We start from the raw sequence: 25,771 nt of genomic DNA on the forward strand, positions 1-25,771 counted from the left end.
GGTTAAATCTCATTGCATGTGACTGCTCTAGGATTATTTAGAAATCATCGACACTCCCATGGATCTGGAGACCGTTCGACGAAATCTTGAAGAAGACCGCTACGAAAACCCCACCGAACTATGCAAAGACACCAGACTTATTTTTGCTAATGCTAAAGCCTACACACCAAACAAACGTTCAAAGGTAAGGTCGCCTTTTATTGGGAATACTTTCCTTAACCAGAATAATTTATGGTTTTATGTACCTGTGACATGCATTACTTTTGTGATAGTCTGCGTAAAGTGTATTTGGGTATCTGTTTTCCATGTTGAACTAATTTGGTCAGGTTGTTTTGAAGTTTCTTGGTTATGATGACTTTGCACTATATAAAGTTCTTACAAAGACCATGATGCTGTGCCTAATGTTCATATATTTATTTATTTTTTTCTTAAATTTACAGATTTACAGTATGACTCTCCGTCTGTCTGCATTCTTTGAGGAGCGCATTCGGAAAATCATATCCCAATACAAGACTGCAGTTAAAAGCAGTTTGAAGCTGAGACGCAGTCAGAGGTTTAAAAAGAGAACTCAGCAGCAGGAACTCGTTCTTCCTCCTCCCAGGGTTGAATCCACTAGGTGGGCTTTTCATATGGCCATAGAGTGCTGCAGGAATGAGTCCCAACACCTGGAAACGAGTTAGCATTTTAGCACTTCTGGTTCCATCGTCCCGAAGTCAGTGGGATTTTTTAAAAAATTATAATTTCAATGGGTTTTTGGTTAAATGCCTGAAATAAGGTCTGTGGTTAACACAAGCTCGAGATATTTTCACGTTTTATTTTATGACATACGTCAGTAATGCCTCACTCAGGATAAAAAATAATAATAATAATTAAATTTTTTTTTAAGAGCTTTTACATGTCTTGAAAAAGACTGTTTCTAACGAGTGGCTGAACGGTACTACAGAGGTTGTCCTGGACATTAAACATCATCACGCCGAACAGGCGAACTCATGTACAGCCTCTTTATACTCGCACGCTTCAAAACTGTTCCAACTCAAACTTTCCAAGTTGTAGATTTATCAATTCATAGTCTTTTCCAATTGTAGTGTTTTTAAAATAAAGATCGAAAGAGTTGTTGGAAGCGTAGTAGTGGTGACGATGAAGTCACGCGATTGTGGTGTGGTTTTTGTTATAGCCTTTTACAACTCGTTTATAATTTTAGCTTTTTACTTCTGTTGATTATATTTGTGCTCCAAAATTCATAAAAGCGTTGTTCATCTGTGAAGATTATATATATATAATATAAAAAGTGTAAGAATCATAAACTTTTGTTGGTCACAGGGGTTATTTTACTGCAGTTATTTAAAAACCAATGCAAAAAATCCTTCTGGCGTTTTTGTCACAGGAACCAGGGTGATGCTAACTTCCAGTTAGTCTACAAAAATACGTCATCCCTGCAGCATTCTATTGTTTTTCCATTTTATTCTGTGTCCAGTACGTATTTTATTCATTGCCTTTTTTTTTTATCTACGTTTCACATTGATTATGTCTGATCTCTTACCAGTTTGTTTTACTGTAGCTAGAAAAACTGGTTAGCAGTCAACCTCGATATCTTTTCCCAATGGTAAGCGATTGCATGATTTTGTTTTGGTTTTGTTAGTCAGAAGAGGGCTGCTGTTAAAACTCAGGAACAAGTAGAACCACCTACAACCAAATCTACCTCGGCTAAAGCCTCTACAGCCGAGCGCCATCACAGTAAGACGAGAAGGCGGCTTAGTTCTGCCTACACGTCGATGGAGGACTCCAATAAAAGTGCATCATCTCTGTCAGGTATACCTTCAATAATCACAACATTGCTGTTAAAACAAGATCACATGCATTCCTACAGCAGCGTGACCTAACTGAAGGAAAAAAGAAATCATAAACTTGTGACTACAGCATTTTAGTTTAAGCAAATAGCTGAGGATATGAGTGAGTTCTGAGTCCATTGTGAGATGTGCATTCTAGGGATGGTACGCACTATTTTTACACCTTCATTACAGCAACACAGTCCAAACACTTTCCTCTGAACTATTTCTTTGGTGTGGACATATTGATTCAGAAGCTTAATGTATTCTTGTAGAATTAATGGCTTGGAATGGTTTTTAATGGGAGAACGATCTGAAAGTCTGATTCACTTTTAGATAACGTTTTCATGTAATGGCGACACCCAGTGTTTAAATCCGGAACTTCAGTTTGTATTTAACTTTCCCACTCTAATGTTCTTCTATCTCTACCCCCTTTTTTTATTGTTTTAGAATCTGAAAATGACAGTGAAGTCTCATTGAGCGAATCGAAGGAAGAAGAATTCCCCTCGTTTTCTCAGCCATTCAGGCGTGAAACAAGAGCGACGCGAAGAGCCATTCAGAACAGAGAGGCGAAGAGAAAGAATGGTGAGACTTTTGTCATGCCAAATGTTCTTTTTACTCCAAACTACAAATCACAGTTTATCTTAGCCATCCATCCATGCTTAATGGATTTACAGTCACTGAAAGCGGAAGTGAGGTTGACCGCTCGACTGGGGATGATGATGATGATGATGATGATGAGTATTCTGGGAAGTCCGGCTCATTAAAACGACTGCAGTCGAGCAGAACCAAAAGCAGGAGCACCCGACTCACTCGGAACTCTGAGAAAAGAAAGCCAGGTAGATTCCAATAATGGCCTTTGCACACCAAAATCAAAATGGGAGGAAGTTAAAATGTTGGTAAATTTTTTCTAATGCGATTCCTGTTGTTTATCAGAGGGTAGTGGTCAGGTGAACGGTCTTAGCAGCAGATCCTCCCGTGCAGAGCGCAGAAGAGTTCGACACAGCAGTGGCTCTGACCTGGAAGGTTCTGAAGGTCAGGAGAATATGAAAAACGCGGATGACTCTGACCACAGTCGCCAGCCCAGGAAAACCGCTATGGCTGCAGTCAATAAGATGAAACTGATTGACGCATCTGAGGAAGAGGATACCTCGGAGCATAAGTCTCGTTCCAGGACCGGAAAACGTGCTGCAGTTATCCAGAGCAGTTCAGAGTCTGAGGAGCATGACCAGCAGGGTAGGAGCAATTTATTTAATTTTCTCATTTATTCTGTGACGACTTGCCTTCTCTCCGGTCTCCGCTCCAATTGAATGGTCTATGGCAACGCTATCAGTTACAGAAGTTATTAGAAAAATCGATCCTTGAAAGGAATTGCTCTTTTATTTGTGCCTGGATTGGCAGCGTTTCTTTTTCCTGTCTTCTAAACATGAATTACAGTACGGATTGTTTTCCTGACCGAGTCGATTGAAAGTGGACACTATGCCAGTTAGGAGGAGAAGTGCGAGGCCAGTCCTGATAGTGACTTGGTTTCATGTCAGAATGGTGAGAGTAAAAGAGTTAACCGTAGACCATCTAGGAGGAGAGGGGTAAAAAGAAAATTGTGAATACAGTTTGATTTGAAGCAAAATATAGATGACACGAGCTAGAGATTTACACTACCTGTCGAAAGTTTAGACGCACTCATTCTTTATTTTTATTATTTTTTTCCCCCACATTTTAGGATGATAATAAATTCATGGAAACTCTTGAACAACACAAATGGAACTATGGGAATTATGTTGTGATAGAAAATCCAAAATAAATCAAAATAATTTAATATTTTAGCATCTTCAAAATAGACCCCCTTTTTGCCTAGAATTTCCAGAAATGTATTCTGTGACACTTCTGTTGTGAATATGTATGTTCAGTTCAGCTCCAGGTTTCATTCACTCGCTTTTTTTATTATTATTATTATTTATTTATTTATTTTTCCTTGCGAGTTTGAATTATTATAATTCTGTTTTTATATTTTCACTTCAGATGATTCTCCTCATGTCAATGGTCACAGAAAGCACAGCCATGAAGAGAGTGAAGACAACAGCAACGAGGGAGAAAGTGAGAATGAAAGTTTTGATGAGGAGGAGGATTCCATCAGCAGGCGAAAGTTAATCAAGAAAACTGCAAGAGATGCAGTATGTAAGCTAAAACGAATTAATGAGAGTGATGAGGAGGAAGAGAATCAATGTAGAACCAGACGCCGGAGAAATCACCCAAGCAATCCGAATACCTCAAAAACGTCTGATGAGGAAACGGAAACTCCAGAGGCTGAGAAGCACCCTCATCAAAATGGAAGAAAATTAGACACACAGGACCTTAAATACTCTGAGAAAATAAATATGACGTCAAAAAGCCAAGTAGTAGTATCTGCCTCAAAAGCTCGTACAGCTCCTGGAGCCATAGCATTAAAGTCAGGTATCAAGGAATCCAGTAATTCAAGGAGAAAAATCAGGTCTGAAGATGAAGAAGAGGGGAAAAACGAGGAGAATGAGCGCAGTAGTGAAGAAGAAGAAATCATGGAAAAAAGAAGCTCGCTGGCAAGAAGGAACAAATCAGGAAGACGAGCCAAGTCTCAGAGTTTGGATGGCGACTCCAACACTTCCGACTCTGAGAGTGAACCTGCCTTAAACCAGAGACGTAAGAAAAAAGAGGCTGATTCTTCTGAAGAGTGGCGACAAAGTGATGAATCAGAAAAGGATAAGAAATCGTTTTCCAGAAGACCTACTCTAAGAGCCCTCCCCAAGAAGAAATACATCACCGACTCGGAGGAAGACCTTGATTCTGAGGGAGAAAGGCAGTCATGGAATGGGAAAAGCTCTGATTCAGTGAAGGATGACACCAACAGTCAGCCAAAATCATCAGGAGGATCAAAAAGGAAATGTATCAGCACTTCTGAAGAATCTGAAGACAGAGAAGAAAATGGTAAGGCCAGTGATGAAAGCGAGTGTGGCAAACCTCCAGGGAGGAAAGGTAAGCGGTTCAAGAAACTTTCAGAATCTGAGAGCGATTCTGGAAGTAGGGAGAATGTGGCGAATGGTCCTTCAAAAAAGCATCAATCTGAGGATGAACTCTCTGGAGGTGCTGGTCAGCGATTAAAACGGCAGTCTGGGAAACGGAAGCACAGCAAGAGCTACAACAGTGATAGCAGCACAGACTCTGAGAGGTGCCAGGAGGAGTCTAGCAATGAGTCGCAGTTCTCCAGATCACAAAGCAGTCCAAAAGGATACGCCAAGGGAAGACTGAGGGGTCGAAAACAAAAACCCGCACATCACAAAGCATCCGCTTCTGATATGGATAGTGACTATTCCTATGAAAAACCTCGGCGAGCCACACGCATTCGGACCCGGAATCTCGGCAAACGGACTGTAAACTACAGAGACAGCGAGTGAAGGATTTGGCTGTGGAAGAGACACTAACTGGAGAACTTGAAGACATTTGATTGTCCCAAAAAAGTAGTAGCACTGGAGTCTTCTACATACTGTGAATCAACTTCAGGGATATTTATATTTTCTGTTGGGGGAGGTGGGGGAGCTATGTATTGATATGAGTTTTGAGCTACTGGTTTGGCTGCCCCTTTCTGTTTGTAATTTCGCCACCAAGAATAATCATAGGTGCATTGTCTGTCTGGGTGCTATCTTAATATACCTCCTGCTTAATTGAGCATATTTTTGCTGGCTTGCACTAAATGGCACACTGAACTGAGGTATCTCGTACACTAGTTCTGTTAGAAACTCAGGGGTCAACTACATTTACCGTTTTCAGACTTGTAGGGTCGTTCTTTTTTTTTTTTCTTCCCCTCGTTCTTTTCCCCGTTAAGTGTAATTGTGATGAACTTTCTTCCATCATTTGACACTTACTACTTTTTTTTTTAAAGCCACATGAATCTTATATTGTATTTGTCAAAGGAATTATTGAGCCAACATGTACAAAGTTTCCTTTTCCCATTTCAGTTAGGGTGTGTATATATGTTATGTGGATTTTATTTTTTATTTTTAAATCTGCATCTTTCCAGAGTTTTCTGAGAATCAGTTTGTAGCAAAGCTTTGCATATTTAAAATTGTCAAGCATTATTTTGTATTAAATTCAAATGCATTGTCTTGCCATATAGTATAAATTTGGTACATGTTTGCAAAGTACATGAAATCAGTACTTGCTGCGAAATACAGTGATTTCTCATATTGGGAAGATTTCTCAGTCACCTGTTATATACTTTTCAGTATTAATTCATTTTCTGACTTAACTTATGAACGGTAAATAACTTTTGTACCCACTGCATTTGAATTTAATAGTGTTGGACATGAAATACACCCGACCTGACATTATTTCTTAATGTCTTTTGCAAAAAGCCAACTCTTTGATTCAAGTTTTGCAGACATTGAGTCTAATGGAACATGGATGGAGTGAGAGGTAAAAGCATTTGATGAATAAAATAGCCTACTGTTTAATGGCAAAACTGATTATATTTCTTTTGTGGAGGTATTATGTTTTCCCGTGTGCCTGTCGAAGATTCCTGTTAACACGGTATCTCGAGCAAGCGGTTGAATGTTTGTAGGATTTATATACACTTATCATTGTAACCAGCGGATGAACTGATTAGATTTTTGAATTGATTTAAACAGGGTCAAGGTCAAATGTCTGTGGTCAATTCCTTCAATGGCTTCCTTTCTGTTTTAAGTATATTTTAAGGGTATTTTTGGCATACAAATTGGTAACAAGAAGGGCTAGACCTAACCATACCTTTCGCAACAGTTCCAATGGTCATAACATTGTGATTAACTAGCTGCTCACACTGGTTCCTTCATTAAGTGTTGTTGATGCTTGCACCTTGTGATTAGTCCATGTACAGCCTATTAGATCTCATTCCATGCGTTCATGGAGGTTTACAACATAGAATTTATTTTACAGTGCAGTACAGAATATCAGTAGTAATTAGTAATACAGTACTCTAAAAATACTGGTCTTCAAAGTGCTTTAAGTCATACATAAAGCAATGAAAAATGTGTGAAATAAAAAGGAAATGACAAATAAAATGAATTCTTTGGAGCAGGCCACCGTGTGTAATAATTATAGCCCTTGTGCATTACAAGCCTTCTTTAAAGCCTTTCTCAGGGGAGCTAGGATCCTTTGTCTACCATGCTGGCCCAAGAGCCCAATGTGGGATCTCACCCTCCAGAGTGATCTTGTAGTTGAACACAGAGTTTCTGCCCAAAGACTACTTCTGTTATCTCTTGATCTGACCATGAAAGGGCTCAATACATCATGAGGTCATTTGTTCATTTGGGTAAGACACGGGGAGCATCCTCTGTCTTAACAACTGGCCCACTGGGAGTTAGATGTCATCACCTTTGCCTACACACTGGAGGCCTTGCCACTGTGATGACATGCCACGCTATGGGGAGTGTCTCATCCTCATGGGCGTATTCATGCCAGTGGTAACTGGAAGTTATGCGGTGTTCGTTGAGCCACAGTTACTTACGTAAACAGCACTATCATGTCTGTTTTTATCATGTCTGTGATTATATTCACTCCTCTTGCTAAGAAACCTCTAAATTGCTCTGGCGCAACCAGTTGTCAGTAGAAGTCACATAATTAGTTGAATGGTGTCCACTTTCAGGCAATTAAACCGTCATCATTAAAGTGTGATTTCAACACAAATACATCTGATCTTGGATGGCCCTAGAGTTTGTTAGACAACATACCTAAAGAAACTGTATCATCGAGGCCAAGGAGCTGTGAAGTGTGGGACAAAGTTCTAGAAAAGTATCAATCAAGAGTTAGTCATTAAAAATATCCCATAATTTAAATAGCCCATAGAGCACCGGTAAATCCATTACAGATAAATGTAAAGACTGCCAAAACTGCACCTTTATTCAGAAGAAAACATCCAACAAGGACAGCATTAATCAGAGAAGCAACCGAGAGGCCAAGGGTAACTCTGTAGGAACTGCTGAGATCCACAGTTCAAATGAAGAAGCAGTTCATGGGACAGCTGTAGCCCATACATTCCACAGTGCTGGACTGCATGGAAGAATGGCAATCCATATGATCCATCTTGTTTGCCAGTTAGAGGGACATGTTTTTAAAAATTTCTGGTCTGAGGTGGCACAAAGCACTACATTTGGCATGAATTCAACACCCTGATAACACCAACATAAAGCATGGTGGTGGTAGCATCATATTTTGGAGGTACTTTTCATGAGCAGGAAATGGATAACTGGTCAGGGTTGAGAGCAAGATGGATGGAGCCAAATACAAGGCAACCCTAGAAGAAAACTTGGTTCAGTCTGTTAGAGATTTGACACTGGGGCAGATCTGACCTTCCAGCAAGACGACAACCCTAAAGATACTGCCAAAGCTACACTGGCATGGTTCAAAACCCAAATGATATAGAATGGCCCTCAATCAATTGAGAATCTTTGACAGCACTTAAAATTTGCTGTTCACTAACTATCCAAATTTAATTTTCAATCATTTTTCTTCCAGATGCAGTACATTAGATATACAATTCAGAAAATTTAAAAGCAGTACGTTTGAGGTATGAGGTCTGTTTCCTGTTCTCAGTTGCTCACCAGCAGTAGAAACTGGGGTGAGTCACTGATAATACTAGATGTTGATGGTGTGTATTTAGCAAAAGATCTCTCATTTATGCAACTCTCTATCTCCGTGACACCGCAAACATGGAGCTTTATAGAAGATGTATAAAGAAAATATACAAAAAAAAAAAAAATTGGCACTAATAACAGTGCTCAAAATGTTATATTACACCAGTATTTTGAGAATTTAATTGGGAGTATCTGTTAGCGCTGAAGGTGGGGCAAGGCCATGAAGTGCTTTGGAAGTGAAAAGTAGGAATTGTGAATTTTATTTCCATGTGAAACGGGTAACTCGTACAGCTAGTATGGGTTCAATGCATGTCGAATTTGGAGGTTCTGTACAAATGCCTGACATAATTTCATGCAAAGTTTGAATCCCTGACCATGAAACAATTGTACAGAATATTCTACAGTGTAAAGCACATGGACCTCACTTCACTTACTGACAAGGCCTTTATGGGCTTGGTGTGTTTGAAGAGGGAAAACACAAGTCTCTGTAGGGCTGTGGTCTTCCTGGACTCGAGCTTTCATCCCTAGTTTAGCATTTTAAAGTACTTTAATATATCAAACTGCATTAGGTGCTAGTATATACAGGATAAACACCCACACACACTTTCAGTAGCCTCTTTGTCCTGGTCAGGGTCGCGGTGTATATAGAGTCTATCCCGGGATGGATGGGTCCGGCAACAGGCACCAGGCACACGGACTTTCACACGTAGGAGCAATATATCATAGCGAATCCACCTATTGATATATTTGTGGGAGGTAGGAGGAAACCAGAGAACCCAGAGGAAATCCAAATCATCACAGGGAGAACATGCACAGACATGTTCACTGCCCCATGTACCACTTTAATTCAAATGTTCACATTTTCTATGTGATGACATTTTATAATTGTTTTTTCCCTCTTTTTCGAGACTTTGTTTCATGAGCTGTAGCACTTATGCATGCATTTGATCAATTGCAGAGGTTTGTAGCAGATTCAGATGCAATGGCAGTGTTATCAGGTCTACAGTTTTCCCATGCAACTGCAGGATGATCTCTCTCTCTCCTCTCCCTCCTCTTCTCTTCCTCCTCTCCCTCCTCTTCTCTCCCTCCTCTCCCTCCTCTTCTCTTCCTCCTCTCCTTCCTCTTCTCTCTCTCCTCCTCCTCCTCTCTCTCTCCTCTCCCTCCTCTTCTCTCTCTCTCTCTCTCTCTCTCTCTATATATATATATATATATATATCCCCTCTTTTCTCTCTATATATATCTCCTCTTCTCTCTCTCTCTCTCTCTCTCTCTCTCTCTCTCTCTCTCTCTCTCTCTTCCTCCCTCCCACCCTTTCTGGCTGCTTCTCCCAGGAGGTTAGGGCTTGGCTGTAGATAGAACTTTCATCATAATCACCCCATGGATCTATCTCAATGGACATAAATGGTTGCGAGAATACAGAACCAGTGTTTTGCAATGTTTAATAAGTCCATGACCATAAATTTGTACTTGCAGCAGGGCCCAGTTTGAACTTTCCTTCAATTTTCTCATCTTGACCACCCAGGTATTTAAATGGACCTCGTGTTCATGCTAACATTTGACATTCAAAATTGAGGCTTTGGTCTCAATATGAAGTCGATGTTTCTAAATGTTTGAAGAAAAAAAAAAACACATCTCAAAACACAACTTTGAAAGGTGCACAAAGTTTATTAGGTAGACCAAGGAGCCTGTGGCTACAATCATACCTTTGTTATAGCATTTAAATTCCATTGTGATCCGGTGCATGAACTGATCTATAACAGAGTTCACTTGGCAGATAATGGTTGTGATCAAAAGGTTGATGCTGTGACACCTCTGCAGTGACGAGAGATGTGGGGAAAAAAAAAAAAAAAGATAGATAATTGAGACTGATATGAGTTACATCATCCCATCACCAAGACTTCACTGTCTCTATTTGGGTGAAAGACACTGCAGTGCAATGGGGTATTTCTAAGACTTGTTTTCATTTGATAATTTTTTTTTTCCTTTTTCCTTCTCTGCCCCAAAATATAAGAAACATTATTAATAAATTGATCAGCAGTTAAAAGGTGAGTTAATATCATAGACAACACCCCACGTCTCCATACAGGGCCTTATCAGTTGAACTTTGACACAGAAGTCCACATTGTGACACACAGTCACATTATTCCAGATATAAAAGCACAAGCCTTGGATCATTTCTTCCCTCGCTTACACAACACCCAGCCTCACTCACAACACCACAATGCCTGCTGACTATAACGGGAGATGGGAGATGGTGAGCAATGAGAAATTTGATGAAGTCATGAAGGCTATGGGTGAGTGCTTTCTTTATTCCTGCATTCAAAAACACAACTCTGAATTGTTTTATTTGCCTAGACTTTTCATGCAGGAAAAAAAAAAAAAAACATCAGCAGAACTGATGTGAGATAAGATCTTAAATAAACTCGTTTGTCAAGGATTATTAAATATGTAATATTTATATAACATTTCTGAAAAGGTTCCTTATGTAAAAGGGAAAACCCTCTGTAGGTTCCTTTCTTAGAATCTTTAAAAGTTTCAGTAGAGGAATAGACAAAATAAAAAACTTTATTGTGTTAGATTTAACCTTTTTTTTTCTATTGAATGTCGTAAAATGAATGTTTTCTGTCTGTGTCAAAATCAAAGTGTGTTCAGGTTATAGTGTGTTAGTGATAAGACTGATAAGATAATTTGACACCCTTTGAATCCACATACTGTCGATCTGATTGACAATTAAACTATAGTCAGCAGAAAACTATTCTTCAGCTATGTATTTACTTCTTTTTTTTTTTAATACTCTCTCCTCATCAGACATAGACTTTGCCACACGCAAGATCGCCGCGCACCTTACACAGACAAAGGTTATTGTGCAAAATGGAGATAAATTTGAGACCAAAACTCTCAGCACATTCAGAAATTATGAGGTGAACTTCACTGTTGGAGAGGAGTTTGAGGAGCACACTAAGGGCCTGGACAACAGAGTGGTAACGGTGCGTATGTCCTCTAGACCTAAGGACACTATGTAAGGACAGTTTCTGTCTGATCTGGCATCTATAACTCCACTTATTCCATTTATTCCCCTCCATAGGTCAGTATTGTTTTCCCTTTGTAATGTTCTCTAAGGTGCAAACACTTTTATTCTGAAGCTGAAGTGGAGAAGTTGATCAAATTTAGACTAATTATACAGGAGTACATAAGTTATCACTTATCACTTGTTTATAATCGTAGTTCAGTCTTTTGGATAAAAAAAAATATCTGTGAAAACAATAATACCAGATTCAATGTATATTGTGATAAAAAATTAAAAAACTGTTGATCCAAAACCATACATAAACCGATCCTTGTATGATATAAGGTCGAGTTAGGCTTCACTGCCATTCCTCTCATCACAGAGATTCTTTTTCATTGTAATTATCACGCCGATGCTGTGGTGATGAAGCCATGACAGGGTTGAGTTCACTGATGCAAGCTTCCATAAGGGTCTGGTACTGCACCAATGTGGAGCGATGAAGGATTCTGAAGGATGAAGCAGATCTTAGATGGTGGTGCGGATTAGGACGAGGTGCAGGCCAAAGGTCTCATGGTTGCATTCCAAGTTGTAATTTCTCAAAATTTTGTCATTGACAAGCCCCGCCCACTAGCTAGGGGTAGGTCAAAGGCTAACATGTGCTTATTTGGCACAAGAGATTGTACAAATGACAAGTGGTCTCAGTCTGTACCAAAGGTCAAAGGGTGCGTACAAACAAGCACACACACATGCACACGCAATACTAAGTAGGACAACATTATACTTTCTTGCATTTACTTGCTGTTGTACACAGGATTGTACAGTGTAATATCATGACAATAATACAGAGGTTGTCAAGTAGCAAACAATTTTCTAAGCTTGTGAGCCATTTCGCTAGCTATCTATCTGTTTAGTTCACTTGTTAACTAGTGAAGGAATGACACAGCAGGTGCACTCGCTTGTCAGTTAGAATTAAAAATCTCTCTGGACAGTTTAATTCATTGCCCCCAGTGCCCAGTGCAGTTTTATAGTCTTTTAATACGGAGTGGCTGCTGTTGTGTTGTGAAGTACACACTGTTGTTCCTGAAACTTTAGATCGTCCATTGCACGTGCGTGTCATTTGCTCACAAACGCTCACATCTTGCAGGCACTCGTCAGCTGGGAGGGAGATAAACTTGTGTGTGTGCAAAAAGGGGAGAAGGAGAATCGAGGCTGGAAGCATTGGATCGAGGGAGACCTGCTGCATCTGGTAAATCATCGATCAACACCTTCATTGCATAATCACCTGATGACTAAGAGCTCAATCAGAATTAACAGCCTTCATATGAATGCCTACACTGGAATAGAGGTCAATCCTAATGAGATTTCTATATATGGAAAAGAGTGATCATTAATCATTAATAATCATTTAATAGTCGGTTATATGAAAGTAAAGTATATATTTTTTTAATCAGTTTTTCCATGCTTTCACAAAGCACGATGATCAAAGATTTAAAAATAATTGTAAGGTTAGTTGGGTGTATGAGGAGCATTTTGAAGCGGCGTTATGGGGTATGTAAGCTATTATTAAGATTAATAGAGAAATTTGGAGGCTGTATACTAAGACCAACATCATTTATGATTGTTCTTGTCCTCCTTCTTGTTTTGATAATGTTACAGTATTAGTCCTACAGGGCAGATTTGATGAGTGTCCACATTGCAAGTGATGCATACAAAAATTACAGAATGTCTTTATAGGAAAGTAATCCGCACTCAGGTGTTTATCAGGATTGTTTTCCTGTAACACCATGTCCTGAAGTGATTTCACTTATATGACAACTATTAGTGGTTAGCACATTTGCCTCACACCTCCAGCAATGGGAGTTTGAATCCAGCCTCCACCCTGTGTGTGCGGAGTATGCATGTTCTCCCTGTGCTTCAGGGATTTCCTCCGGGTAACCTGGTTTCGTCCCCCAGTCCAAAGACAAGCATTGTCGGCTGATTGGCATTTCCAAATTATCTGTAGTGTGTGAATGGGTGTGTGATTGTGCACTGTGCCCAAAGTTTCCTGGGATAGGCTCCAGGCTTTATAGCAGCTTAATCAGTCGTTTCCTCACCAGCCACTCTTCATGCGCCTCTCTTTTGAAGTTAAGACTAGAAAAAAAAAACCATACAGCTTATCATGTTACCAAAGAAGTCCTGAAGACTTTCCTGTGGTGGAAAATGCTTTTTGAGTTTTACAAAGTGCTGACAATGAGACTTTCCATTTAAATAAATGTCACCATGCTGCTATATACAGTTAATTAACACTGACCAATCTCACCAATCAGATTCATATCCAAATCTAGAGCCATAACTGGATTTCTGTAAAACTCGTTGTGACAATGTCCATTGTTAAAAGTGCTATATATATATATATATATATATATATATATATATATATATATATATATATATATATATATATTAGAAAATTGAGATACAAGAATTCAACAGCGTTGAACAGCTGCATGTCCAGACATTAAGATTTAATCATACATGTAACCACATACAAACGAAAATGCAGATTTTGCAAACAAGTGCCAAGTTTGCAGTGCAAAAAAAAAAAAAAGTTGGTTAAGATCTGGACTGAGAAAATTTCTGCTAAACAGAGCCAGTGGAGCATAAGAACCTATCCAAAAATAATTTTCTAGTGTGTGTGTTTGAGTGATGGTCTTTTTAATGATCACCTTTCCTTCATCAGGAGATCACCTGCCAAGACAAAGTCTGCCACCAGGTCTTTAAGAAGAAGCAGTAGCATGCTGATATAGCAGTTCTCTTGTGTGTCACCTTTTAATGCTCATGTGTGCATTTAATTTTGTTGTACATATGTACTTATGCAATGGGATTCTAATAAAGACATTTTAGTGTTTTAATCAGTTGTACGTTGAAAATATTTAAGTAATGTGCATAAGTTTGTGTTATGAAATTAATCAGTAAATAGAATCAAATTAGATTATTTACTGTACCTAATATGAGTTAAATTGTTAAGTGAGTTGTTAATTTTATGGCTAAAGACTAAGAAGCAAAAATTCCTCATTCATAAAGGTAGAACCATCCTTTTGATTGCTCACTTAGAAACTAACCATGGTACACATTACCATTAGGATATTCATTTACAGTATATCCTGCTTTTATAGACACCTGATCAAGTAAATAATATATTAAAATAAAGTCAAGTTGAAATAAGATAAATTAATGGTCAATAAAACAATTTCAAGCTTGAAATGTATAAAAATGTTCAGACAACTGAGCAGTTTAAACGAGATTATCACATTCAATAAAGGTCAAATATTTACCACATCATTTGTTTCACACCACTACAGTTACAGTTGTGCTAAAAATTTCACTTACTTAAAATAAAATTCAATACCTTCCTTTTGTTTCGATACAAATAGAGTGTGTGTGTGTGTGTGTGTGTGTGTGTATATATATATATATATATATATATATATATATATATATATATATATATATAAATATATAAAAATAAGAGAGAGAGAGAGAGGTAAGGTTTGGGCGCCCCTCAGTAAATTACATATCAAAGTGAATAGTAGTAAACAACCTCTGCAGCAAACTATTTTCTAAAAACATTTTTCTGCAAATATCAATGCAGTTATTGTTTATTTGATGATCTTAATATGATTATTAAACCTATTTCTAGTCAACTGTTACTAATTTCAAGCTTGAAATCTTCAAAGTTTAGGCATTTATTTCTAGAAAGAGGCAAATTTATCAGCCAGTAGAAAGAAACAAAGAAAATTTATAGCTATAATTCTTTGTGAAGTGTGGTTCATTGAGAACTCAATTTGAGATATTGCACCGTATAGATATATTCTTTAGGCAGGATGGATACTGAGGGCACGACACTTCACATAGCTGAAAGTTTATTAACACACAGTGTTACACAAGAACAATAATCAATCTGCAATATTCTGTTCTGCCGTCGTATTACAAAACGTCTTATTGTACAATACATATAGTGATGTCTCACACGATGCCGCACTTTAGTACAGTTTTGATTTAAGCAGAGTTCGCTGCCATCGCCTGTTCATACGACTGCAAAGCCAACTTTATTGCAGGCTTCTGAGACTCACAATCAGCGTAGACCTGAGAAGAAAAAGGTGTGAGACGTGTGAGATTTTACAAATCAAATGAGGAAAAAAAAAAGTGTGCATATTAGCAATAGAGTTTTTTTGTAAACTGCAGGCATTTGCTTATCAACAGAGTCAAAGAGAATAGCGCCAATTCCACTTTTGAACCATCAAGACAAGAGTGTGTGTGAGTTGAGAGAGGTGTGTGTTGATGTTAGTTTTCAGTTATAAAACGGCAGTAATCAGTTGTAAGGAAATGTTGATTTGACACCATCTACAACAATCTATCAGCAAGTCGTGTTCAAATGATGTGTCTATTGTATATGCATGTGATCACCTTGAGCAGGTCGATGCCTGTGGCTTGTTTGCTCTGTAACGCCACATCACTCTGAGGATGCACCAGATTAAACAGATGCACCAAATTCACTGCATCCTGTAGCCTAAAACAGTAAGAGCATCACACATAACTGACATATTACTGAATTCTGGCTCCACATCAACAAAGACATGAGCTTCAACTCCACACAAATGTTTTAATCCTTGATTCCTCGATACATCCTTCAGCCCATGACCTGGAATCGACCAACTTTAAGGTACGTGCTCAGAGCAATCAAGCGAATCATGGCATTGGTCTTCTGATCGGAAGGTCACGAGTTCAAATCCCAGTACCACCAAACTGCCCCTGCTGGGCCCTTGAGCAAGGCCTTTAACCCTCAACTGCTCAGTATAAATGAGATAAATGTATTCGCTCTGGATAAGGGCTTCTGCCAAGTTCAATAAATGAATAAATGTAAATATAAGGACACAGGTGCTTCTTATGCAGCAGTCTTTATTTATTTTTTTTATTTTGGTGTGATCTAAGTCTACAGTATAAATGCTCCTCCAGAAAAACAAATTACAAATAATAATAATAATAATAATAAACATGTGCATAGTTAATAATCTTAATTAAATGGGTATCAATAACACACACTTCATTAATTAAACCAATCCACTGCATTGCCTCTTACTCCATAAGCCTTATTTATCAATAATGCATAGACAAATTTGATTGTAAATGGAACGTATGGAAATTACACCATCAGTTTCCTTATTCATCTGTTTCGTGCACCTGGTTGTAGTGTGTGTAAATTCGAGCATGATGTTTTAACAACCTGAAAATTGCTTGATTTGCAGTTTAATCAATCAGAAGCAATATATAGGTGTACATCAATATTATAAAATCAATTCTATTGACTAGCACACTGAATTCTTTGCTTTTATTGGCTCACTAATACAGCACCTATGTAAATGAGGTCGCGTTTCATATAAATGATATGTACAATAGGATAAATTGGGGCATGCTGTATGTATGGGACATGTAAACAAAGCACTAGTGGGAGGGAGCTTTCATCCATGCAGCTGAAGTGCACTGAGGTGAAGTCACTGCTCACGTCGATGTGGTATGAATCAGATGCAGCACTGTTCGTATGTCATTCTGTGCACTCAAATCTGAGCACACTTCTACACTACTTTGATAAATAAGGTCACTATTAATCACTGCACATCAGCTAAGACAGCTTGTTTGAAATCCCACCATTGGCACCAATTAAAACTAATCTTTGGTTTTATCCTGATGCTGTTATATATTCTTGCCATCTCATACTCACCGCTCTCTCTGTAGCATGTCCAGCAACAATCCGTCTGTCCTGCGGCTGCTGACGAGGTGCCAAACAAGACCTCCAAATAAACACGTGGATCTGAGAAGCTCATATTTCCCGTGTTTCTCAATGTCCTCGTAGGTCAGCGTGTGTACCTGAGAACAATTCACACAAACACGGTCAGGAAATGTTTAGTAACCTGTATACCATTTTATTTACTGAAACACTCTGAGGACAAGTCCCTCGAACCCCCCACTGAACAACCAAGACTGACCACACTGATCAGGGCAGCAGTTTTAATATACGAAATATTAATTGTGAAAAGTGAAATATTAATTGTAATCTGCGTATAACACCACAGTGACATAGTCCTATCTTTGAATAAATTTATAAGCAACATAAAAACATTTAAACAGATGTGTTCCAGAGTTTAGTCAAACATACACATACCCGCTTGAAATCTGCAGAGTCGGGTTCAAACTGGACCAGGCAGTAGTTCAGAACCTCCTCGTGTCTGTTTTGGCCGAACACGACCTGCATATGGACAGAGAAAGGGGTGGGGTTACACTTAAATCCACCATATTTAAAAAAAAAAAAGACTTTTAATTGTTTTGATTTTCTTCTGCAGTACCTTTAGGTTTTCCTCTTTGAAGACAGGCGGTGTTTTGAGCTTGCGGCCCTCCCTGGGGAAGTAAACCTGTATGAGTCGGTCTCTTTCTTCCCATGATGCTTTACGCAGCACCCCACTCGGCTCTCTCACCACAATAAACCGCTCCTATTCATTCAAAATTTTAAGGCGTAAAAGAAGATGAAAGCAGCTGTAGATAATGAACTACAGTAAGATACCTACTACTGTAGGTAGTGATGAACAACTCAAAGCAGTGTTTGTAAAGGTGCTCAGCTGAACACAGCTTTTGAGACATTCAGAATGTTTAAATTACCTGCCTGCAAAAAAATGAATAAATAAATAAAAAATGAAGCTTCATTACGTCATTACATTTCAAACCATTTCAACCCTTTTAAGTAAATGCAGACCAAATTATAACTAATAACTCTGGTTCCAATAACTGACTCTGGTTCTTGTGACTGACTCGGGTTATAATAGCTCTGGTTCCTGTGACTGACTCGTTTCTATGTCTGACTCTGATTCTAATAACTGGCTCCTTTGACTCACTTTGATTTCTATCACTGACTCTGCTTTTAATATCTATGGTTCCTATAACCTACTCTGGTTCCTGTGATTGACACAAATAACAAAACGGACATAATTACTCGGTGTGGGATGTTGTAGGTGATGTCAGTGAAGACGTATTTGGCCGTGTCCATGCCCTCCAGTATATTATCCTCACACAGGACATCCTCGATTGGTTGCCTTTCTGGTAGAACTGGGGGCATCTTCAGCAACCTCTGGGCCTGTTCCTCAGCCTTCTGCACTGCCTACACACACACACACACTTTTTTATTCCACTAAACACTTAACTTTCTTTCTTTTTTTTTTATTTTTTTTTTTTATCATTTACACCACTTTAACTCTATACAGACACACAGTGCCCGCCACTAATATTGGCACCCTCTGTAAATATGAGCAAAGAAGGTTGTGAAAAATTCTTTATTGTTTTACCTTTTGATCTTTTGTTCAAAAAATTCACAAAAATACTCTGCTCTCATGGATATCAAACAATTGAAAATAAAACATGTTTATCCAAAAAAAATATATCTTTGTTGAATATAGGTGTGCACTCAAGCTCTGAGTGTTCTCCTATAATGTCTGATGAGGTTGGAGAATACATGGCAAGGGATCGGAGACCATTCCTCCATACAGAATCTCTCCAGATGCTTCACATTTCGAGGTCCACGCTGGTGGACTCTCCTCTTCAGTTCACTCCACAGGTTTTCTATGGGGTTCAAGTCAGGGGACTGGGATGGTCATGGCAGGACCTTGATTTTGTGGTCAGTAAACCATTTTTGTGGTGATTCTGATGTATGTTTTGGACCATTGTCCTGCTGGAAGATCCAACCACGGCCCATTTTAAGCTTTCTGGCAGAGGTAGTCAGGTTTTCATTTAATATCTGTTGATATTTTATAGAGTCCATGATGCCATGTATCCTAACAAAATGTCCAGGTCCTCTGGCAGAAAAACAGCCCCAAAACATTAAAGAGCCTCCACCATATTTAACCGTGGGCATGAGGTACTTTTCCATATGGCTACCTCTCTGTGTGTGCCAAAACCACCTCTGGTGTTTATTGCCAAAAAGCTCTATTTTGGTTTCATCTGACCATAGAACCCAAACCCATTTGAAGTTCCAGTAGTGTCTGGAAAATTGAAGATGCATGTTTTTGGATGAGAGTACAGGCTTTTTACTTGAAACCCTTCCAATCAACTTGTGGTGATGTAGGTGACTTTGGATTATAGTTTTGGACACTTTCTGACCCCAAGATGCAACTAACCACTCGAACCATCCTCTTCACAGTGCGTTGAGACAATATAGACACACCTCTAGGGATGAAACGGTTACCGGTTTCATGATAAACCACGATAAAATTCCCCGATGGTTAGTATTACCGTGTCACATTTAATTGTCATTAAAACCATGCACGATTATCGTGATTTGTAAAACTTGTGGTAAATGCTGTCCCCACATACCCAGCATGGGTCTGATGCAGGTGCAACATGCAACATCTCTACATGCATCCAATTCCAGGTTGACTCATAACATTTCCAGTTGACCGGAACGTCTTAATTATTGCCCTGATGGTGGAAATGGGCATTTTCAGTGCTTGTGCTATTTTCTTATAGCCTCTTCCCATTTTGTGAAGCTCAACAACCTTTCCTTGGTCTTACCCATTGTTATGAATGACTAAGGGAATTTGGCCTATGTGTTTCCTCATATTTATACCCCTGTGAAACAGGAAGTCATGGTTGATCAATTTCCTGTTCCTAGTCACCCAGATGTACTAAAAAAGGTAAAATATCAATGGGAATATACTTCAAATATAGTTTCCTCACATGAATTCATAGGGGTGCCAATAATTGTTGCACGCCTATTAGGGATGTCACGATACCAAAAATCTAGTAGTCCGTACCGATACCACCAAAAGTACACAATACTCGATACCAGGGTGTGGTTTAAAAAAAATTTTTTTTTTTTGGTAAACAAAATTAAAAACTCCTTGAGGACACCCTCCTCTGGCTCATACTGGCAAAAAGAAAGAGAGAGAGAGAGAGAGAGAGAGAGAGAGAGAGAGAGAGAGATATTTTAGTTATCAAACACTGTCTGACAATGACTAATAAGTGCTAAGGTGCACTCAAACACGCACGCACGCGCGCACACACACACACACACACCTTATACTCTGAATGCAAGCATTAAAAAGATTTATTAAAAGCATGAACATGTGAATAATTATTAGTGACATTAGGCTACATTTAGCTGACAGGACACAGGCTGAATGGCGATGCATGGTGGCCCATTAGGAGGTAGTTTATAACACTGCAATGCGTTAGCGTCGTTAACAAATAACTGGCTATCGCTAACATTACATGGAGCATAACATTAGCTGGTTTCACAGCAACAATGCCATCTGCCTCAAACAAACATAATATAGGACCGTCTTTCAGGTGCTTCACCAAATTCCAGGTGTTTCCTCGCTTTGCTTGAAATGAATGATAGCATTGGCTGCACACCGGAAACCGCTAAACTTGTTAAATTAAGCTAATCTTCTGTAGTTTTTCCAGTGTGCATGTAGGCATTCTTCTTCTTCTTCACCACTTGTAGACCGACTAAAACACTTGCGCGTATTTGCTGCCCCCATCAGGTCCGGAAGAATTGCAACCACGGTACATTCATTAGAACCGGTACCAACGGTACTGCAGAAAAACAAGTACAGTCACGTTTCAACAATGTTGGTACCGACTTGGTACTGAAGTATCAGTTCTCGTGACATCCCTAGTGCCTATATTTAACAAAGATTTTTTTTTTGATAAACCCATGTTGTGTTTGCAATTGTTAATGAGAGCAGAGTATTTGTGTGAATTTTTTGAACAAAAGATCTAAAAGGTTAAACAGTGAAGACAATTTTTAACAGCCACCTTTGCTTATATTTACCAAGGGTGCCAATATTAGTGGAGGGCACTGTATGTTTGCATATTTGGCACATGCAACCCAACACACAGCAGTGCTATTTTGAAAATATGAACAAACAAAAAAAAAAGAAACTGAAAAGGTGAAATGGTGGTTACAAAGAGAAAGATGAAATGTTTCTCTGTCTTACCTCCTCTAACTGAACGTCAGTCAGAAGTTTATACTTTGGCGGTTTTAGCTCCTGTTTAACCGGACTAAACACTTTACTCAAATCCAAACCTCTGATTCTCGTCAAAATGTCCTGAACCTCAGCATCCAGGAACTGAACTTTTCTGACCCCATCAGTGACTTGAAAGAAAAGCAAATGGAGGGGAAAAAGAGAAAACAATACATCAGCCATGTTGATCTAAGCGTCTGTATAAGTAGTCTACAGAATGTAGTAAAAACTGTATACTAATACAGGATCTATAGGATTTACCAACTTATTTTGTAGTTTATAAATCTTGTATACAACCTATAACTAGTGTATAGGAATGTATATGTATGCATTTTCTCCATATACACATGGAAAAAAAATTGCATGCATATTTATATATATATATATATATATATATATATATATATATATATATATATATATATATATATATATATATATATATATATATATATGGTGAGTTACTTTGCAACATAATACAAAAGAATATATATATATATATATATATATATATATATATATATATATATATATATATATATATATATATATGGTGAGTTACTTTGCAACATAATACAAAAGAAAATGTTTTAGAGATACACCGAATGTTTGGCAACCGAAATTATTTGGCCGAAAAACGGCAAAAAAAGCACTTTCGTGTTCGGCTGAATAAGTGAAAAGGCCGAATAAATTTGACCGAACAATGACGTGTTTGATGACGCAACCAAATAGCCTAGCAACCAGAGTGAGATGCGTGAATGTCACGACCTCGATGAGGGGGCACGCGCATGCATGAGCTACATGCATGAGCGTATGCTCTTCGGATGTTGACAACCGTGACACTGTTTACTGTGGACACATGCATTTGTTTTGTTTCTGTTCTGGAGTATTCTGTCACGTCACGAGACGTATGGGAGTAGAGTACGGAAGCAGGTAAAGATGTATTTATTTAAAGGAACACAACATTAACAACGTATCTAACTATACTATATCGACTATAATACTCCGCGAGGTGTACAGGGACGCGAGCGGTATATATCCCCAATATAATCAGCCGTAAAGAACCCAATAGAACCATTTTTTGCACTCTTGTCAATGCACTTTTTAATGCAATTTTTAGTTGTAGGCGACAGAGTGTTAAATTCTTTCAGCAGTCAGTTATAGGCCTAACATAGCCTATTCAAGGGGGGCTCAAAGATGACCACATAAAAATATTTTTATTTTAGTAATTTATTTATTTAAAGTTATATTGTGCCTTGTTGGTAGCTTATGCCTGCTGGAATTTAAAAAAAATGTTCAGTGTTAAATAAATATTTTGAAATTGTAGTTTTTGTAATTGATTTTTTTTCTTTGAAAAGCAAGACAAAATAGTAAAAAGCACATTTTGACTATTTAATTTATGCAATTGTGAAAAAAATGGCAAAATAGATGGAAAAAACGTGTTCGGTATTCGGCCAAGTTTTTCATTATATTCAGTTTCGGCTTCGGCCAAGAATTTTCATTTCGGTGCATCCCTAAAATGTGTGGCCAATGTAAACTATTATATTTCAAACGACTTGAAGTCAGTTTGTATGTGTACAAAGAGATTAAAGTGATGGAAATTTAATTTGTGGATGAATTGTTCTGTTACTCACCCTCATGTCGTTCCAAACTCATAAGACTTTCGTTCATCTTCAGAACACAAATGAAGACATTTTTATGAAACCTGGGAGATTTCTGTCCCTCCGTTAACAGTCCAAGTAACCAAAACTTTCAAGCTCCAAAAAGTTCAGAAAAGCATCGTAAAAGTAATCCATGTGACTCCAGCCGTTTAATCCCAATTTTATGAAGTGATACGAATGCTTTGTGTGGGCAAAAGTACTAAAATTAAGTCTTTATTCACAAAATATCTTCACTTGCGCATGGATCTCAGACACGCATTTGTGAGAGAACCACAACACAAGCGTGTTGTGTTCATGCGAAAGTGGACAAAAAAAATGCAAGCCCTTCTATATGTCGAAATCTGCAGACATGTTTTTTTTTTTTTTTTTTTAACAAAGCTTGTTCTATGTGACTCAGTTCTTCCTCTGCTGTAAACAGTGCAACACTTCTGGGTCCCGTGGTATCATGAGAGTGGACCGAGTCACTAGAACAAGCTTTGTAACAAAGACATCTGCAGATTTCAACAATTTTTTTTTTTTTTTTTTTTTTGTGTACACAAAGCATACGTATCGCTTCAAAAAATTGGGATTAAATGGCTGGAGTCACATGGATTACTTTTACGATGCTTTTATGAACTTTGTGGAGCTTTAAAGTTTTGGTTACTTGGACTGTTAATGGAGGGACAGAACTCCCAGGTTTCATTAAAATGTCTTCATTTGTGTTCCGAAGATGAACGAAAGTCTTATGAGTTTGGAACAACATGAGGGTGAGTAACTCATGACAGAATTTTCATTTTGGCGTGAACTATCCCTTAAATATTAAGAGGAATATTAAACCACGACAGGACAAATGAAACAATTGCTCAATCCTTCCCTAGCAGAATCCTGACAGAAATCCAGTATGAATTTTAAAATCTGTCATTGCATACGATATCAAATGTTTTTTCGTATTTTATAAAAATCTGCTATTTAAACACTACCATATGATGTGAGGTGTTCAGGTTGATTCATCACAAGAGCTAAGGTTAGCTAAGCACAGGTCAACATACAAACACACTTCACTGTTCTTTGCTTTCATCTTTAGACGGTTAAAATATTGTTTACTCACTGTCCACTGATGATAAACTACCAGACAACCGCTTAACACCACGTAAAACGGTTCTAGCATCAAAATCCACATTTCTCATTCCATGACAAGAACGAAATAAACGCAGTGCAGCACTGAGCGCAGCCATGTTCCCATCTGCTTCTTCTTCTACTTCGTTTTCTTCTTCTGCAGATGTGATGATGAACTGCAGCACTTACCGCCATCTAGCGTTTGGAGCACATAGTGCAGTAGTGCAGTCTAAAGCTATGACGTTAGCAACATTTCTTAATCGATAAAAGCAGCCCTGACTTTTACACACACACGCACACACACACACACACAGTACTGTATATATATATATATATATATATATATATATATATATATATATATATATATATATATATATATAAAATACATATGTATGTATATTTACAGTACTGTGCAAAAGTCTTAGGCACATGCAAAGAAATGCTGTAGAGCAAAGATGTCTTAAAAAATAATGAAGTAAAATGTTTCTCCATTTTAAAAAACACTATAAAGAGCGGTAAACAGTAATAAATTAAACAAAGGCAATATTTGGTTTGTAGTTTCATGTAGAATTAGCGCAGTTTCATAAGGAAATGAGCTGGATGTTTTACTGAGCACCTTGCAGAACTAGCTAGCTCCAGTTCTTCTGGAGACTTTGACTGTCACACCTGCTTCTTATTTATGCAGCAAAATCCAGCAGCCTTCATTGTTTTTTTGTCTGAAAAGTGTCACTTAACGATGCCACTTAATATGCTGGTTTCTTTATTAACATACAAACATTTTTCTATAACATTTAATTTTGTGCTGGAAAATGAATGTTTGGAAATCTAAAATATTTTTGTACTGACTCAATAATGTAGAAACAAAGTTTGTACTAAAAGAAAAATAGGGTGCCTAAGACTTTTGCACAGAATTATATATATATATATATATATATATATATATATATATATATATATATATATATAGTGGGGGAAATAAGTATTGGACATTTTTTTCAGTAAATATATTTCCAATAAAATTTTCACCAGACATCAGTATTAATTCAACAAATTTACAGCAATAAAGTCCATAAATAAAGTCATGTATAATAAAAAGGAATGACACAGGAAAAAAGTAATTTTGACTGGGCCAAGACTACACACACATAGAGAAAGAGAGAGAGAGAGAGAGAGAGAGAGAGAGAGAGAGAGTCTCACACCAAGATTTAGACTTAAGTATTCACCCCCTCAGACTCTTCCAAATTTTGTAGTGTTACAACCTGAAACTAAAGTTGACATAAATGAGATTACACGTCATGATGCATGGGTATTCATCATAAATTTCCTGTAAATTAAACCCATAAATTACTTCTTTATTAATTACGTGTGATTTGAATACACATAATTAGTTGAATGGGGTGAAATTAAAATGTCACATTCCCCAGGGTTTGTTAGAGAACATACCTAAACAAACCGCATCATGAAGGCCAAGGAGTTATCAAAACAAGTCTGA

General features: G+C 38.0%; 3 protein-coding genes across 4 annotated transcripts in view; 2 read left to right on the forward strand and 1 right to left on the reverse strand.

The window, feature by feature from the left end:
* Positions 1 to 6,923, forward strand: part of brwd1 (bromodomain and WD repeat domain containing 1) — a 35,694-nt gene extending 28,771 nt beyond the window's left edge. For both annotated transcript variants that reach the window (XM_053650980.1, XM_053650981.1), the window contains exons 36-42: positions 32 to 184; positions 441 to 616; positions 1,640 to 1,809; positions 2,277 to 2,411; positions 2,504 to 2,665; positions 2,763 to 3,062; positions 3,846 to 6,923. In XM_053650980.1, coding sequence (XP_053506955.1) covers positions 32 to 184; positions 441 to 616; positions 1,640 to 1,809; positions 2,277 to 2,411; positions 2,504 to 2,665; positions 2,763 to 3,062; positions 3,846 to 5,251 — 2,502 coding nt within the window. In that variant the 3' untranslated portion in view covers positions 5,252 to 6,923. The remainder of the gene's footprint in view (positions 1 to 31; positions 185 to 440; positions 617 to 1,639; positions 1,810 to 2,276; positions 2,412 to 2,503; positions 2,666 to 2,762; positions 3,063 to 3,845) is intronic.
* A 3,499-nt stretch (positions 6,924 to 10,422) lies between these two features.
* rbp2a (retinol binding protein 2a, cellular) lies at positions 10,423 to 14,483 on the forward strand. The gene is made up of 4 exons (XM_053650992.1): positions 10,423 to 10,758; positions 11,273 to 11,451; positions 12,616 to 12,717; positions 14,191 to 14,483. The coding sequence occupies exons 1-4, from the start codon at positions 10,686 to 10,688 to the stop codon at positions 14,242 to 14,244; spliced, it is 408 nt and encodes a 135-aa protein (XP_053506967.1). The 5' UTR covers positions 10,423 to 10,685; the 3' UTR covers positions 14,245 to 14,483.
* Positions 14,484 to 15,356: 873 nt separating this feature from the next.
* mrps22 (mitochondrial ribosomal protein S22) lies at positions 15,357 to 24,416 on the reverse strand. Its single transcript, XM_053650987.1, has 8 exons — positions 24,269 to 24,416; positions 21,494 to 21,651; positions 18,493 to 18,657; positions 17,852 to 17,995; positions 17,671 to 17,754; positions 17,230 to 17,375; positions 15,918 to 16,020; positions 15,357 to 15,596 (listed from the first exon to the last, which is right to left on the reverse strand). Exons 1-8 carry the CDS (start codon positions 24,393 to 24,395, stop codon positions 15,510 to 15,512), a joined length of 1,014 nt encoding a protein of 337 aa, XP_053506962.1. The 5' UTR covers positions 24,396 to 24,416; the 3' UTR covers positions 15,357 to 15,509.
* Between the last annotated feature and the right edge of the window lie 1,355 nt (positions 24,417 to 25,771).

The sequence above is a fragment of the Ictalurus furcatus genome, chromosome 20 (assembly GCF_023375685.1).
Source record: "Ictalurus furcatus strain D&B chromosome 20, Billie_1.0, whole genome shotgun sequence".
NCBI classification, from domain to species: Eukaryota; Metazoa; Chordata; class Actinopteri; order Siluriformes; family Ictaluridae; genus Ictalurus; species Ictalurus furcatus.